The sequence below is a fragment of the Aythya ferina genome, assembly GCF_964211825.1.
Source record: "Aythya ferina genome assembly, chromosome: 16".
Taxonomy (NCBI): domain Eukaryota; kingdom Metazoa; phylum Chordata; class Aves; order Anseriformes; family Anatidae; genus Aythya; species Aythya ferina.
The window spans coordinates 15,347,459-15,364,307 of NC_140315.1; the positions used below are offsets into that span (position 1 = coordinate 15,347,459).

General features: G+C 39.7%; 2 protein-coding genes across 9 annotated transcripts in view; one reads left to right on the forward strand and one right to left on the reverse strand.

Annotated features, from left to right (window-relative positions):
• LOC311445490 (uncharacterized protein) overlaps nucleotides 1-16,849 on the forward strand; it is a 217,933-nt gene that overhangs the window by 167,184 nt on the left and 33,900 nt on the right. The window contains exon 6 of one of the 7 annotated variants that reach the window (XR_014698438.1): nucleotides 553-2,314. The exons of the other annotated variants lie outside the window; for them this stretch is intronic. The gene's annotated coding sequence lies outside the window, so the exon portion shown is untranslated. Of the gene's footprint in view, nucleotides 1-552; nucleotides 2,315-16,849 lie in introns of those variants that run through there. 7 annotated transcript variants of the gene reach the window in all.
• PREX1 (phosphatidylinositol-3,4,5-trisphosphate dependent Rac exchange factor 1) overlaps nucleotides 1,728-16,849 on the reverse strand; it is a 183,338-nt gene continuing 168,216 nt past the window's right edge. For both annotated transcript variants that reach the window (XM_084537672.1, XM_084537671.1), the window contains exons 35-40: nucleotides 16,283-16,397; nucleotides 15,764-15,830; nucleotides 14,843-15,030; nucleotides 14,085-14,187; nucleotides 13,457-13,524; nucleotides 1,728-8,326 (exon numbers count right to left, since the gene is read on the reverse strand). In XM_084537672.1, the coding sequence (XP_084393798.1) occupies nucleotides 8,284-8,326; nucleotides 13,457-13,524; nucleotides 14,085-14,187; nucleotides 14,843-15,030; nucleotides 15,764-15,830; nucleotides 16,283-16,397 (584 nt within the window). In that variant the 3' untranslated portion in view covers nucleotides 1,728-8,283. The remainder of the gene's footprint in view (nucleotides 8,327-13,456; nucleotides 13,525-14,084; nucleotides 14,188-14,842; nucleotides 15,031-15,763; nucleotides 15,831-16,282; nucleotides 16,398-16,849) is intronic.

Here is a 16,849-nt window from a genome sequence, read left to right on the forward strand (position 1 = left end):
TTCTGGTACTACTAGTACAAGGTACTACAAGTACAAGCTCTCATATTTAAGCTTCCCTGGTGGTATTTGTTCTTTGTTCAAGACAACTTATGAACCCAGGCTAGCGAAATGCTATTAGGATTCCAAGGCAAAGAACTGGCACAGTCACAGTCTTTGTCCCTCACTTCTGAACTGCAACATGAAAAAAACTCAGACATTTTAGTTCATCTCCAGTGAGCAAGCAGCTTATTCCTTTGCCAATGACCAGCTGATTGCCCAGGTGACTGGGATCAAATGAGATCAAATGAGAAAGCAAGCTGGTCAAATTCACCGGGGAAGAGAAAAGGAGCTTTTTTAAAAATGATGCTGATTAAGTAGAAAATGTAGATGAAGACGGAGAGGGCTCTTAGACTGATGAACGTTGGACTAAGAATCTTAATGCAGATCTGTGAGATCTGCACCTTTCGTGATCTGTATTACCCTCAGAAAGAAAGTTTACTAGTTTAGTTCTCTGTTCCTTAATTTGAATTCCTAGTGCCCACTTACCTTAATTTTCCTTTTCTTACTATGTAGGCTCTTTCTATAAAAATAGCCTCTGAAGCAGAAAAAATCTCTCTCAAAACTTGAGGAGTGACCACACTTGTTAGTGACAGAGAACAGATGTGCACCAACTTCCTCATTCTTTGACAGCTGTCATTTTCTGTAATATAAAATACTGCTTGGACAGTAACTCATTATATATTGCTTCTATCTATGGCACATTGACTTAGTTTGTTTTTCTTTGGTTTCTGTCCCAGTGTCATATTCAACTGTTGTAAAGCTGAAACGTGTCTCTAGGCCAGGAGTTGCTGAACCAGCAGCACACCTTTAATTTTCCTGCAAGTGCAATGGAAGTCAAACCATCGTTAAAACCAATGGAAAAAACTAGAAGCTTGTTCTTGCTTTGTAATGTGCAGGATACTAGACTTGGAGGATGTAGAGAATTCACCAGTGTAATTTTGTATAAGAACCAAAACCTAACTTAGCTCACCATGCAATAATGGGACAAAACAGATGTTCTTTTTTAGGGAAAAGGAAGCCCCAAACAAAACTCTTCTTGAATCTGGCTCTGACAATGTTTCTCTTTATTACTAGGAACAAAAGGAAGCCCAAGTCACCGTATCTTGATTAGAGGCACCACTGAAAGGATTTAACTCTTATGTTACTCTCTTCTTTCTTGGAAAACCTGTTGAATGCTTTCAGGTGTGCAGATTTTGTGTCTGCAGTAAGTTCTTTCAGAAAACAGGATCTCTGCCTAAATGCAAGCCCCTAGATAGATAGGAAAATGGCAAGAGTTTCCATGCCAGGGATAGCTGAAAGCACTGGCAAGCTAAGAGTATCAGAGGCATTTAGGGGTAGAATAAGGTGATGTGGTGAGGCTGGCTGGCTGTCCAGAACTTCCTCGTGCAAACTGATGGATTGCCAGGCATTTGATGCAGTACATACACCATGGAAAATAGTAAATGTTGTCCCCCATTTTGATATTCTGAGTAAGTATCAGAACATATAATTCTGAGTTCAGTTCTCTGAGGGAAGACTCAGGATCTTTCTTGGTTTCAGGGTCAAAGAAAGTTTTAGATGCTCTATTGTGGGAATAAAAGGCAGCAATGCATTGTCCTGGCTCTAGTTTTTGCCTTTCTTTTTGCAGAGGAAGGGAAAGAGATCTAGTTCTTTAGTCTGTGACCTATAAAGACAGAATACAGTTTGCAGACAGTAGGAAAGAGCTCTTTTAATTGTTCCACATCCCACAAAACAAAATAGACTTGACCTTCAAATACAGTTTTCCATTTACTTTCTCACTCTTCATGAAGTCCAATGGTTTCTGCTTAAACAAGCAATAGCCCGAGTAATTTTAAAAACCCAACAGAAATGTTCCTCATTCAGGTATCTTTCAACCATCCAAACCCAAGAGGAGTGTTCTGAATCCTGTCTGATAGAAGACCCATCATTATGACCATCTGGGCAGTGTTCTCTGAGTGACTTGATTTCAACTCTGACAGACACAGAGCATACAGTATACCAAACACACACACAGGAGTAATACCAAAATGACAGCATGGACTAGACAATACAACACAAAAAATTGAACAAATTATATTAAGACTTTTTTCTTAATGCAGGATACACATGCTTAGTTAAAAATACAGAACATGAAGAAAAATATTAACACTCTATTAGTATACTAGAATCCCTTGAACATAACTGGAAAAAAACTCTCAAATATTCTGTACATTTTTTTCTTTTTACAAAACATTTGAAAATGCCAGTCCAATGAACTGATATAAAAATATCATCTCAGAACATTTTTCCTAAAGCCATGTAAAGGTCTGGTTTATGCAAAAACATACTGTACAACTTGTGTCACTTCAGCATTTCCCCCCTGCCCAGATGAGGTAATTGATCTTAGGTGCAAAATGAGCTGTAGATGCAGTAATGTTTTATCAGTCTTGTTCCTGTAGCTGATCATCAGTTATCTTTCAAAAGCCTTTTAAATTTGGTCAGAGTAGTGTGGCCATTGCTACCCTTTGTAACAAGACTAAAAATAAAAGCCTTTCAAAAGTCCTCTGTCCTCTGCAATGAGTTACGTATTCTATACTCGCTGTACTAGTGCAGTGATTTTCATCTTGTGGTCTTATCTAGACACGGCTGTGAAAACTCTGAAAACCAAACCTGTTGTTCTAAGATAATTGATGTCTTTTGTCTTTAAATCAGCACTGAAGGGTGGCCTTGAGAATAAAAAGGAGTAACCAATGGTGGTACAGGTACTAACAAATTTTTCTTCTGGTACACTTGATTGATTGCAACAGAGAATCAGAGCCTGATTCTCACAGTATACAGAAACATTGACAATTAGTAGAACCTGGAATAAACAGTATTATATGCGTGCCAAACTGTGCAATAGAAGAAATGGGTTTAACAGGGACTATTTGGAAATCCAAAATAAATAGCCTATTGCCAAGACCTATTTTAAAAAGATTATTGATTTACCATTCACTTATGTTCTGAATTCTGATATTCATCAAATCAAAGATAGTAACAGCTACTGATAAGGAGCCTGAAGAAACTTCATACATAAACGTGTTTTTTTTGTCCTAAAGGAAAACAGGTATGGTAAAGTAGGTTCCCTGATGGTGTGTATAAATATATGGTACTTCTGATTCCTGAAATGGAGCAGAATGACAAATATGCTCAGTTGTTTTCCCTCTAACCAAGTGCTGTCAAATAGTATACCTACAGGAATTAAATGCAGAGGTTTCTTTATGTGTCTTTGTGATGTTTATCCTATTTTTCTATCCAGCTTCCTGTTTTTAAAGTCACTAGAACTATATTATATATGTAAAGCACTCCCTGTTTTCAAAACAGCTTACAACTCCCAGTTTTGAAAACAGGTTACAGTTTTTCTCCTTTGACTCTTCACAGTACAGTGGTAAGAAAATTTCCCTCCCCAAACTGAAGCAGGAAGGAAAAGTGAATTGCTTATCATAGCAAAGGAAGTTAGTTGGGAACAGTGAGAAAGAGACCTCAGAAAGCCATGGTTTAAGGGCACGAGAAGGTCTTCTGTTTATATTAAATAGAAACGCTCCTTTAGTGATGAAGTGGAGTGATGTTGTGACAGTACCATCAAACCTGCTGTATTGTATGGTATTTAATAGGAAACAAAAATGATTTCTGCATACAGAGACAGCTCAGAGCCCAGTGGCACAACAATGGTTTCTCAGTGCTAATCAAAGCTGGGGCTCCTGCGCTACATACAGAGCAGAAAAAGCGTGCTGTTTCTTCCCTGTTTAACTTCTGCAGGTTTGTCTTACTTTGAACCTCATATTCTAACATTATAGGTCTACACTATACTTAGTAGTTTTATATACAAATTGTACTGGATAATTTGATTAATCTCTGATACCTTATCAGTAAGCCTATGCACTATGCTTTTGTGAATAAGATAGCTTCACAAGCTGTTTGTTAAGTTTTTGTTGTTCTTTTTTTTTTTTTTTTCCCCTTTTGCCATTGACCAATGACCAGCTTAGCAGCTGTGCCAGACACTCGTGATGCCAAGCAGTATGACAGATTGTACTGTGTGCACTGTTACAGAGCCAGAAGCGTTTCAAATTATTTTTACATTGAAATTCTTGTTGTTTTCACTTAGTGTTTTATATCCTAAATCACTTCAGACCCATGAAATAATTAGCACTGAAAATATTCCCAAATAGCAGAGCAGTGAGCTTTTAGCACCACTTACTGATAAGAAAATGTGATGGAGGCAAAAGGATCTGCCAGAGCCCAGGTGAATTTTTCTTTTCAATATTTCTATTCTGAAAGGACTTGTGACATCTGTCCGAATCTGTGGTTTCTCATCTAAAAATCCTTCTAGTTCAGTCTGCAAATAAGTACTGGCATTTGAAAATGTCTAATGCTCAAAGACTGCTAGGCCTAGACTTGAACTTTCTGCTTTGCAAATGCCATAGACAAAACAGGGCAGAGCAGGGCCTGTTTCTGGCTCCTGTCACAGACACATACAGAGCACACAGCCTTTCCTGATCCACCCAGAGAGGCTCTCCTGTTACTCTAAACACTGCTGCTTACAGGTTTTTCTAAGTTTTATGAGCACCTTTGTAAAAGTGCTGGGGTTTTGTTTTATTGTTAGCTTTGTGTTTGCCTTTTGTTTGTTTGTTTGTTTGTTTTCAGATTCTGATTGGAAAAGGTTCTAATTCTAATTTCTAAGGTTCAAAACAGTTCTCAGCTAATATTTATCCCTAATTGCTTGTATTCCTTTTTATCTGTTTGGCAGTGTTTAGGTTTAGACTGAACTGCCTTTACTTTTCTTACAATTGCCTTCTTCTAAAGACAGTCGATGTACAGTACCTCAGGCTAAAGAAATCAAGCTCTTCTACTCTTAATTGCAGAATTGTATCCACTTTACCGATACCATTTTAGTGTCTTTTCTCAACATCTAGCCATTCAATTCACCATTCAGTAGTCACCATCTCAATTATTTGGTGACTATAACTGTACGTGGCTGTCCAGCTAGGAGCCCAGCAGGCCTTTACACAGTATCTTGAATACTTCTCAACTGGAAACCTGTCTCCTGGTGCAGGCTGAGCTTTTATGATAATTGTATTGAATCTACATCATCGTCTGACCATCTCTATAACCAAGGTCTTTTTATTTTCAGTTAACAAGAAATACAGGAAAATACTTTGTTTAATCTTCATCTGCATGTGCTAGTATTTGTACTATGTAATTTCATCCCAGTCAATTGCTTGTCTTTCAGGGCTATCTTTGTGTGTGTCCTGAATCTTCTCTAGCTTAGTGCCACATCAAACCCAGTCTGGTAGCATATCTGCTTCAGTGATTAATGAATATGTTAAATCTATTCAGTTACAAAACTGACACATAAGAAATTCCACTTGCAACCCCCATCCAACTCCCACTTTCTTTTCAGTGTTTCCTTCTCTCCTTTAGCCAGCTGCTCATACACCTCATACTCATGCTGCTAGTTTCCATTTTCTCCATCTCAACTAAGTTTTCCACATGGCAATGTATCAGACGCGTCAGCTCTATGAAATCCCCACTTGCTAGGTTGTGGTAGGCCTGATTCTTATTTTGCTTTTAGCCGTGGAAATTCTGCAGACCTAATCCACTCTTTTAACTTGCAGGTTCATTTGTGCTTTTTGTCTTTTTCTTATTTCAATCTGTTTTTTGCAGCCCTGGATTCCAACATTGCAATTTTATAGCATCAAAACAGTTTTTCTTTTCTACTTTAATATGAAGTCTGCAGTAAAACCACATCTGTAGCTGCACTGCACAAACAGGAAGTGTTTAGCACCATGCTGCCAGCTTGAGCTGGTGTACTGGGTCTGGCTGGGATGTTAACCCACCACAGCTGGTATCAAAAACTACTTTTCCCTTACAGTTTGAACTTCTCACTGCTCAATAGAAATATCGGATAGAACTTAAAATGTTAAATAGAACTTAACACTAAGAAAATCAAGAGTATAACAGAAAAATAAGATCATATCTTCTTTCCTTATAATATACATCAACTTTTAATAATAAAAATACTTCTATCATGTTTTCAATAAGAATAACATGTACATTTCAATGTAAAACAGTACACAGTGTAAATGCCCTTAGATGCTCTTCTATGCATCTTTAATGTCTACAATGACTACATAAATGTGGGCAAGGATCCTCACCAGGCTGTACAGATTGCTGCAGTTCCACTGAACAGAGCTGATGTAGACAAAGCAAGGATCTTGGTATATGTGTTCTTTTTGCTTTTAGGTGTTCCTACAGTCCTTATTTTGATCATATTAGGTAGATCTTAAGTTGAGAATTCAGTAGAGAAACATCCATTTCTTCTTCAAACAGCAAAGGCCGAGAATAACTCTTGCAAAATTGACCAAAAAATGAGAAAGTGCATTGAAATAATGCTGTGCTCATGTTACTGCAGTACAAAATGGTTACTCTAGTAACAAACCCCTGTATCTGACAGCTGGCTAATGATGGGTTGCCCTAGTTCCCTGCAACAGGTTACTGTAAGTCAGAGGAAATGATTAAAAGAGATTAAACAAAAAATGTTCCTTCCCCAAAATGATTTCAGTCTGTGAGTCACAAAGAAAATACTTTAAAGAATCAGAAACAAGGTTCAGAACAAGCTGCATCCCCAAACTTGTCATAAGCTGTTTTGTGCTGATTTGTAAATTAAAAAATTAAAAGACCTTCATATCCAAATTGAAAGGGTCTGATTTTAATTTAAGATTTGAATTGGTTGGGATGTTAATAAAAGTAATGCAGCTAAAACACAAACAACCTCAGAAATAATAAGAATAATTAAAAAAAAAAAAAAAACACCTTTAATCTTGTAGAATACACATCACTGCAAAGCGCTTCTGGATCTGCTAACAATGAACTGTTTTAAATGAGACTGTGGAGAAACAGAGGAATGGTAAATACGTTATACACCTGCCCACTGATACCTGCTACAATTGAAATTTGTTAGGGATGGGTGGTCATATTAAGGCACTCACTCCAAAAGAACACTATTTCTGTCCTGAGACTGCTGACATGTTTCAATTAGTTTCAGCCAGTAATTTGGAAAAAAAATACTGTGCTTAGGATAACACTGACAGAATGGAGAACAATTTTTCAAACAAGAAAAAATAAAGTACATTATATACATGATTCCTTTTTTTTCTTTTAACTTAAAAGCATCCCTAATACATCTTAATAACTGTATTAAAGACTACTTAAATATTGAAAGATTTTAAATAATGTAGACTTCTTTTCAGTAAACTGGGAGTAGCTGTGTAATTGCCAGCATATTGGTCCCATTTTAAACAATATAATTTTTATTTAAATCTTGTATATATAATAACATGATCCAAAACACATATTCCGCTCCACATAAATAAGTATAGTTCTTCTGACTGGTTTTAAAAACTACATCTGTTCAAATAATCAGATTATAAGACTGTATTTTTCCTTTGTAAAGTTTCCTTTAAAATCTTTCACTCCCATCTCTCCCCTTATATACCACTGTATTTCCAGAGCACATAATAGGGCATTAGTAAAAAGAGTTAATCCAAAACCTGAAAGCTACAGTAACATGAAGTAATGGTGAGAAGTATTATGGAATGTATACTCTGCAGCATAGATTGGTTCTCACTTGGCTGAAGTGGAAAATGACTCCAGAAGAAATTCTTTCTGTTCGTATCTCAATAAACCATAGATTGTGCTATTTGTTGTTCCAAAGTGCAGGTCAGTACATTAAAAAGTGGTGTTTGTGAAGCTACTGCTCAAGGCCACTGACCAAAATGAGGCTGGCAATTAAATGGATGCCAGACACAGTACAGGGAGAGAGAGAGGTGTCTTTCTGGATTTTCTTAACCAATCCATACCTTTAAGTCCACAACTTTTAGGTGGCAGCACAAACAAGTCATCAGTAAAACTGTGCTTTCTTGATGCGTAATTGTCATTTTTCCAGGCATCTAGCAAATGGCAGTAACATCCCTTTTAGTTGTGTGGTCTTTGTTTCAAGAATTTCTTTGAGAAGTCAAAGCCATACAAGAATCCCTGTATGTGCTGCAGGAGTTCAAAGGCAGATTCTTGGTGCCTGGATCCAGCACGTTCACCTCTGACTACATCAGAGCACCATCTCTTCCTCTCGTTTCAGCGCCGTCAGCGTTAGTTAGCGTGGGTCCTCAGACAGGGCTGCTTGTTGTTGAATGTTTGAATGATGCCACAACGCAGGTGCCTCTCTTACTTTTATAAATCCCCATCTGTAGGTGGCTGGCACAACCTGTAGAGTCTTTAAGGCAGATTAATAGTACGTTATTAAATGTCATAAGACTGATGACACAAAGTTACTGGCATAGTATACAAGAGTTAGCTTTTCCTTTACCATTCTGCAAGCTTTATAAGTAATCCAATATTAAGAATTCTACTAGTCTTATTCTTCATAATTGCAAATATAAAAGTGTTACTAGTGATTTAATAACTACATTATTTACCATCATTGTTTAAGTACTATTTGAGACATTCCATCACTCCTTTTTAACTTTATCCCAATTCAGGTCTTCAGCACTCCCTTTCTTTTTCTATTTCTTTTCTTTTAAACCAGTTGGGGTATAATGGGGGATGATGGTTAAACCTAAGTGCATCTTGATTCATATGATTGTTTGTGGTAGTATTTTCTACATTATATTTGAATAAAATCAAGGTAACAGGTCTTTTATAATTTTCCTTTCAAGACTGCTACTATAGAGTTTGACAAATCTTGAAAGATGATACTGAGAATTGAAGTTAATTCACCAGATCTTCCTTTAACTTTGCTCAGTTTTATTTCAAATAAAAGGGGTAATTGCAGACATCCTTCACAGATGATAGAACCCAGTAGGAACATACGTATTTGAGCTTTATTGCCCTGAAATAATCACAGAATCACAGAACCACAGAATTTCTAGGTTGAAAGAGACCTCATGATCATTGAGTCCAACCTCTGACCTAACACTAACAAGTCCTCCACTAAACCATATCCCTAAGCTCTATATCTAAACGTCTTTTAAAGACCTCCAGGGATGGTGACTCCACCACTTCCCTGGGCAGCCCGTTCCAATGCCTAGCAACCCTTTCAGTAAAGAAGTTCTTCCTAACATCCAACCTAAAACTCCTGTGGCGCAACTTTAGCCCCTCGTCCTGTCACCAGGCACGTGGGAGAACAGACCAACACCCACCTCGCTACAGCCTCCTTTGAAGTACCTGTATTTGCTTGGTATCCAAGCAAATAATCCTGGAATTTGTCATTGTAATCTAGTCTGTATGCCAAAACAGAGAATTGTCTCATTTTTCTTTGTAAAACTGTTAATTTTTAAACATAGCATGTTGTTACAGTCATAAAAATGGAATCTAAGTCATGTAGGTCATTGACAAGGCAAAATAAGCATGCTGATAGAATGCTGATGTGTGACACTGGCAACATGGTAGAAGAGCCAACCCAGACTACTGTTTTATTCCTTTTTGAAATAACAATTACAACCCAACAGAAGGATAAGGTTGTAAATGCCCAATATGTTTCCCTTTAAGGTCTCTGAAAAAATAAATCAAAGGCAGACTGCTACAGTAAGCACCATGACAGTCTCTAAAATTTAAAGTAATTTCCTATAAACATTTTGAGGGGTAGATAGCTCTGTCTGAAGGGATGGCAAAGACTTTACTAGATCTTTTCCGATGCCAATTCCTGCATGCTGGAATGGAACTGTTTTGCTTGCTTCGTGTAAACAATGCCATTAACAAGAGTAGAGGCACAAGAATTTTGGCAGAATTTTGGGTTCTTTGATCACGGGAAGGTCTATGCTACACCGGGCCTGATGGCACTGGATGGGATGCGCCTCTCTTGGAGAGGGGTAAGGATCTTTGGTCAGGAGTTGGCAGGGCTGATAGATAGGGCTTTAAACTAGAGTCGAAGGGGGAAGGGGCTAAAACCAGGCACGCCGGTGAAGACCTAAGGGATGGTACGCTAGAATCAGAGGGGCTGTGTGCCAGTGAGGTCCTTCGGTCAGATCCACAAGGTGCTGAGTGTAAGGAGACGCACCTGAAGTGCTTTTACACAAACGCACGCAGTATGAGGAATAAAATAGATGAGCTAGAAGTCCTGGCCCAGTCCCGCAACTACGACATCATCGGCATAAGCGAAACCTGGTGGGATGAGTCCTGTGACTGGGGTGTTGCGATAGATGGTTACAGGCTCTTCAGGAGGGACAGGCAGGGTAGGCGAGGTGGTGGGGTGGCGATGTATGTGAAGCAGGGGCTGGACTGTGTGGAACTTCAGGTTGGCAATGGCAAAGTTGAGAGCCTCTGGGTAAGGATCAAGGGACGAACGAATAAAGGGGATGTCGTTGTGGGAGTCTATTACAGACCGCCTGGCCAGGACGATAGCGCCGATAAATTATTCTTTGCAGAACTAAGAGAGGCCTCGAGATTAACTTCCCTTGTCCTTATGGGGGACTTCAACTTGCCGGACGTTAACTGGGAGTGCCACATGGCTGACACGAGCAAGTCCAGGAGGTTCATGAAGCACCTAGATGATAACTTCTTGGTACAGGTGCTAACGGAGCCAACTAGGAAAGGTGCCTTCCTAGACCTGTTGCTAGAAAACAGAGAGGGTCTGGTGGGAGATGTGGTGATTGGTGGCCGCCTTGGTCATAGCGACCATGAAGTGGTTGAGTTCAAAATTTATGGTGACAGAAGGAAAAGTGCCACCAAAACCTCATCCCTAGATATGGGGAAAGCAGACTTCAGGCTGCTCAGGGAACTAGTCAGCAAGGTCCCCTGGGAAACTGCTCTTGAAGGCCTCGATGTCCACCAGTGCTGGTCATTCTTTAAGCGATGCCTCCTAGAAGCACAAGATAAGGCAATTCCTAAATATCGCAAGTCAGGCAGGCGGGGCAGGAGGCCGGCGTGGCTGACCAGGAACGTTCTAATGGAGATTAGGCGGAAACAGAGAGTGTTTCGCTACTGGAAGGAGGGCCAGGTGTCATGGAAAGAATACAGGGATGCTGTTCGTGTTTGTAGGGAGAAAGTTTGTGTGGCCAAAGCACACCTAGAGTTGAAGCTGGCTGTGTCTGTGAGAGAAAATAAAAAGGTTTTTTTTAGATATGTGAATGGAAAAAGGAGAACTAAAGAATACATAGGGCCGCTCCTTGATAGGGAAGGTCTCCTCACAGACAATGACATAGGCAAAGCAGAGACGCTTAACGCCTTCTTTGCCTCTGTCTTCAATGCCGATGATGGGCTTCGGGACCCAGGGTGCCCTGAGCTGGAGGACCGGGACGGTGGGGATGACAAACTCCCAACCGACCCTGAACGTGTGCGGGATTTGCTACTCCACCTGGATCCCTACAAGTCCATGGGTCCGGATGGGATTCATCCCCGGGTGCTGAAAGAGCTGGCGGACATCATCGCGGAACCTCTCTCAATTATTTTTCAACGATCCTGGGAATTTGGAGAGGTCCCGGTAGACTGGAAGCTGGCAAATGTTGTGCTGATTTTCAAGAAGGGTCAGAAAGAAGACCCTAGCAATTACAGGCCTGTCAGTCTCATGTCAGTGCCTGGTAAAATCATGGAGAAGTTGGTTCTCGAACTTACTGAGGCGCACCTGGGGGACAAAGCAGTCATTGGTCCCAGCCAGCATGGGTTTGTGAAGGGTAGGTCCTGCCTAACTAACCTGATTTCCTTTTATGATAAGATCACCCGTATGGTGGACCAAGGGAAACCAGCTGATGTGATTTTTTTGGACTTCAGCAAGGCTTTTGACATGGTTTCCCATAGGATCCTACTGGACAAAATGTCCACCATACAGCTAAATAAAAACATCATATGATGGGTGAGCAATTGGCTAACGGGCAGGGCCCAAAGGGTTATGGTAAATGGGGCTGCGTCAGGCTGGCGGGCGGTCACCAGTGGGGTCCCTCAAGGCTCCATTTTAGGGCCGGTACTTTTCAATATTTTTATAAACGATCTGGATGTAGGAATAGAAGGTATTTTGAGCAAGTTTGCTGATGACACCAAACTTGGAGGAGTTGTGGACTCGAATGAGGGTGTAAAGGCCTTGCAGAGGGATTTGGATAGGTTGGAGAGCTGGGCGATCACCAACCGCATGAAGTTCAATAAGAGCAAGTGCCGGGTCCTGCAGCACCTGGGACGGGGAAACCCTGGCTGCACGTACAGACTGGGCGATGAGACGCTGGAGAGCAGCCTAGAAGAGAGAGATCTGGGGGTCGTGGTAGACAGCAAGTTGAATATGAGCCAGCAGTGTGCCCTGGCAGCCAGGAGGGCCAACCGTGTCCTGGGGTGCATCAAGCACGGCATCGCTAGTAGGTCAAGGGAGGTGATTGTCCCGCTCTACTCTGCGCTGGTGCGGCCTCACCTCGAGTACTGTGTGCAGTTCTGGGCACCACAGTATAAAAAGGACATGAAACTGTTGGAAAGTGTCCAGAGGAGGGCTACGAAGATGGTGAAAGGCCTGGAGGGGAAGACGTACGAAGAACGGCTGAGGTCACTGGGCCTGTTCAGCCTGGAGAAGAGGAGGCTGAGGGGAGACCTCATCACAGTCTACAACTTCCTCGTAAGGGGGTGTCGAGAGGCAGGAGACCTTTTCTCCATTAACACCAGTGACAGGACCCACGGGAACGGGGTTAAGCTGAGGCAGGGGAAATTTAGGCTTGACGTCAGGAGGGGGTTCTTCACAGAGAGGGTGGTTGCACACTGGAACAGGCTCCCCAGGGAAGTGGTCACTGCACCGAGCCTGTCTGAATTTAAGAAGAGATTGGACTGTGCACTTAGTCACATGGTCTGAACTTTTGGGTAGACCTGTGCGGTGTCAAGAGTTGGACTTGATGATCCTTAAGGGTCCCTTCCAACTCAGGATATTCTATGATTCTATGATAAGTTACTCTGATAATTTGTACAAACTGATTCTGTGCAAATATTAATCTAAATCATGGGGATTTGTTATGACCATTGTGTGAAAATGCTGTGGTACACTTTATTAAAGATTATTCTCTTCTCTCCAACATAATGCATTTGGAGCAAATAGGCCAAAAAGATACTTCTCTTAAAAATAAAGATGCTCTTAGAAAGTATCCTGTAAAGAGAGGTGCTGAACATCTCTAGCTCCCATTAGGTGCAGTAGGATTACATATGTATAGTGCTTTCCAAAATTGTCTTCTAGACAAAAGCAGCATACATAACCCTGGGCAATCAGGGTCTGTAGCTTGTTAAGCTACAGAGCACACTTTAGTACAATGAGAAAGAACTTTTTTTAAATTTTTTTTTCTGCTATTGCTACTACGGAGATCTTTGGTTAGAATAGGAGCTTCACAACTAATACAGGAACATAAAACAAGCACTCAGATAACATGCATAATACATAATAACTTACCGGGGCGCACATGGTGGCATTTGGTCCATCACTTTCAGATTCTTGGCAGAGATTTCAACCCTTGGTCCCTAAAGAAAACAGAATTTATGGTACTGACAATGATAAAGCATCTTGTCCTTAGGGGAAAATATTATAATGGGACTATGTTTTCTATTTGAGAATCCATTAACTACCTCTAGAAGATTTGGAATCCACTGGGTACATACATTAGTCATCTGTGTTTACTTAAAAGAAAAAATTAATCCCAAAGCACTTTACAAGCACTGCTGTCTACCACTAGGGAGTTTCTACAGTTTAACACTGATTGAGACTTCCGCTTTTTGTATTTACAGAAATTGTCTTAAACATACTTGATAGTCTCTACTTTCTAACCATCAAGGCACACACTTTAAATAATGTGCATTAAGGCATATATTTTAATTGTTGTAACGGCTCTACATGCAAAAGTTAGTTCATTGTGTCAGAGATGTAAAGCTGTACAGACATTAATAGAAGGTTGGCTATATGAGTTTGTACTGCACAAAATACAGTGCTATAGTGCCATAGGGAAATAAATTGGTGTTTGTGCTATGATATTACAGGAATTAAACTGGTGGCTTGCCACAGACACACATGTCCAAATACTTACTTGCTTTCGCATGATGTCTGTAGCTTGCATGATACACTTGGGCAGAAGTCCATGACTTCGAGCCAGTATGGCTGCTTGCTCCAGGGACACACTCAATGTACTTCTGAACATGGGAACAGGAGAGAGGAAATCAAAGATTGTATTTTAAAATGTACATATAGGTATGTACAGGACACTTACCTGTTAAGTATGTATTTCATTAGCTATCTTTTTTATATTTACAACTTAACTTTTTGAGTTACTAAACTACAATGTAAGCTTAGTCCTGCATTTGCAGTCTCTTTACACTTAGATTCTGCAATTGTGCAGAATCATTACCACAAGGTAACGTTCCATTGCTCTTCTATGTGACGTCATGTAAGGATATTCACAAGCAGATCTTTTCTTTACTCACTTGAAGAACAGTGGTGTGTTTGTACACACCAAGATTGTACAGCTATTTCTGAGCAACTTCACACATTTTCAGTGTGTGATTGAAGGTAATATTGACTGAAAGTTAAATGAAATGAGTTCACTTAATGAATTGCATCAGTTGATGCACTGAAACAAAGATTACGTGTCAAAACTAACTATTAACAGAAGTATTAAAATTCACAACCTACCCTAAAATAAAGATGGCAGTATATTTAGATCTTTATTATATTCACTTAGCATCTACCTTTGTATTGATTTGAACAGAATCATACATATTGCTCAAATCTCTAGAAAAGACAAAAATTTTCATCACAGCATTAACATGTAGGCTTTTTAAATCTCACCTCTGCATTCCAGTGCCACACATAGTAATCTGACAGGCTCCAAGTCGGTAGCAGAGCTCAGAGGATATAGGTAGCAGGCCAGCTCCTGATATGTTACTGCTTGAATATCCTGACTGGGTGGGTTTTGTATTAATGAAAGACTTCATCAGCCTGCAAAGCTCATCCATTGCATTAATGGGACGAATAAGCTAAACAAAGCAACAACAATATCAACACATAAGTGGCACGTTTACTCCTTTAGTTATAAAGATACATACTATTCTTTATCCTGTGTCTCAGCACAGGACCTTAAATCTACACAAGAGTAACTGCTGCACAATGACACCTAGAATGTACATGATCTTTAGAAGTAGAAAAATACAAACGATGACTTAGATTTGGGGCATTTTTTTGCAATTACCACAAATTATGTAGCTTGTTTACAATGCATATTACAATTACGAAGTTTCTGATTTGTCTTCACTGCAGTAGTACTTACTGCTTTACAGGCAGTAAGTCATGTCACCTCTCTCAGTTAGCTTGCCTTTGGATGAGGTGCTGGGAAACACTATTGTCCTGTTGTTTTCTTCTATAATTGTGAACAAAACCTAACTTGTAAACCAAATGTTTGTACATTTTTCTACATCTGTGGGAGAGAATAATTAATTCATTCTGTCTAACACCTAACCTTATTTAGCAGGGGCAATCAGTGTGATATGGAGTCTTACTAATGCCTAAGCTAAGGATTGTGTTTACTCTAGTTACGCACATTTTCTTCAAACAAAAAAACTGTAGCTATGCTCCAGAGAAATTCACATTGCTTCTTTAGAGCAGGGAACTTTTTAAAAATGATGTTTCGGTTTGTACAGGTCTACCACATGGGTATCCCATGACTGGGGTTTTAAAGACTAGCTCATGAAGAAATAAAACAAATAACAATACCTGATCAATCTTCACTGCCGTAGTATTGGAATCGGTGGGCAAGTTTGATCTCTCTAGATAAAATGTCCTGCAAAAAGGCGAGCAAGGACTACGTTAGTGATTCTAATTTCAAGTATGTATATGTGTACTGTCTAGTACAAAACGTCTGAGAAGACTATGATAGAAGTCTTGTACTTCAAGCTCTGCCTTCTTATTGAAGCATTTTGATTGCAGAAATTTAAACGATCTGTACTGAAATACTCCAAAAATCCTTTCTTATATAATGCTAGTCCTGCACACAATTCTGAAGTCAAATTAGATGGGAATTTCATCCTGTACAGTGCACTACCTCAGATTAAGCTTAACTGTGGGAAGATAATTAACGGGTTTCTCACAAAATGAGGATCTCCTCATTTGTACAAGAATCCTATTTGGACAGGAAATCATCAAGATTGGGATCTCTTTTTCATGAGTTTTAATGTCTTTAGCAAGGAGCACTCTTTTCAATGTCTTTTAAAGGAAAAGAGAACTGTAAAATACCTGAGTTTACGGTAGTATTGCTGCACTTTTTCAAGAGAGAGACCATTAATTTGCTGGGGAAGTTCTTCCAGAGGTGAACCAGCTGGTTGTAATTGCCCCTCCATACTCTCCAGAGCTGAAAAAGAAAACATTTTGGTAAGATATTATTATGTTAAATGCAAATGTAGAATGTTATTAGTTTTCTTTTTATTTATTTATTTATCTCTACATCATCTCACTGTTCTGCACATGACTGTTAGATCATGTCGACGTTAATTCTGTTACTGCATAAATTTAATGAATGTCCTAGTATAAGAATGTAGTGGTATAAAGGTGAGCTTCACAGAAAGCAGTTCTGTCTAACAATAATTATAGCCCATTCAAAGACCCTTGATGGATATTTTGGTGTGAATGTTTGCTATCTAGTCAATATTCCTTCATTTCCATCTCACATAATTATGCCATGGCGTATGCTTTTGAAAGGGCTTGTTTGTACCCAGGGAACATCTCTTGATACTGTACTAGATCAGACTGTCCATATAGCCCTATATGTCTTTGTGACACGAAGCTTTGCAGGAAGGCATTAAA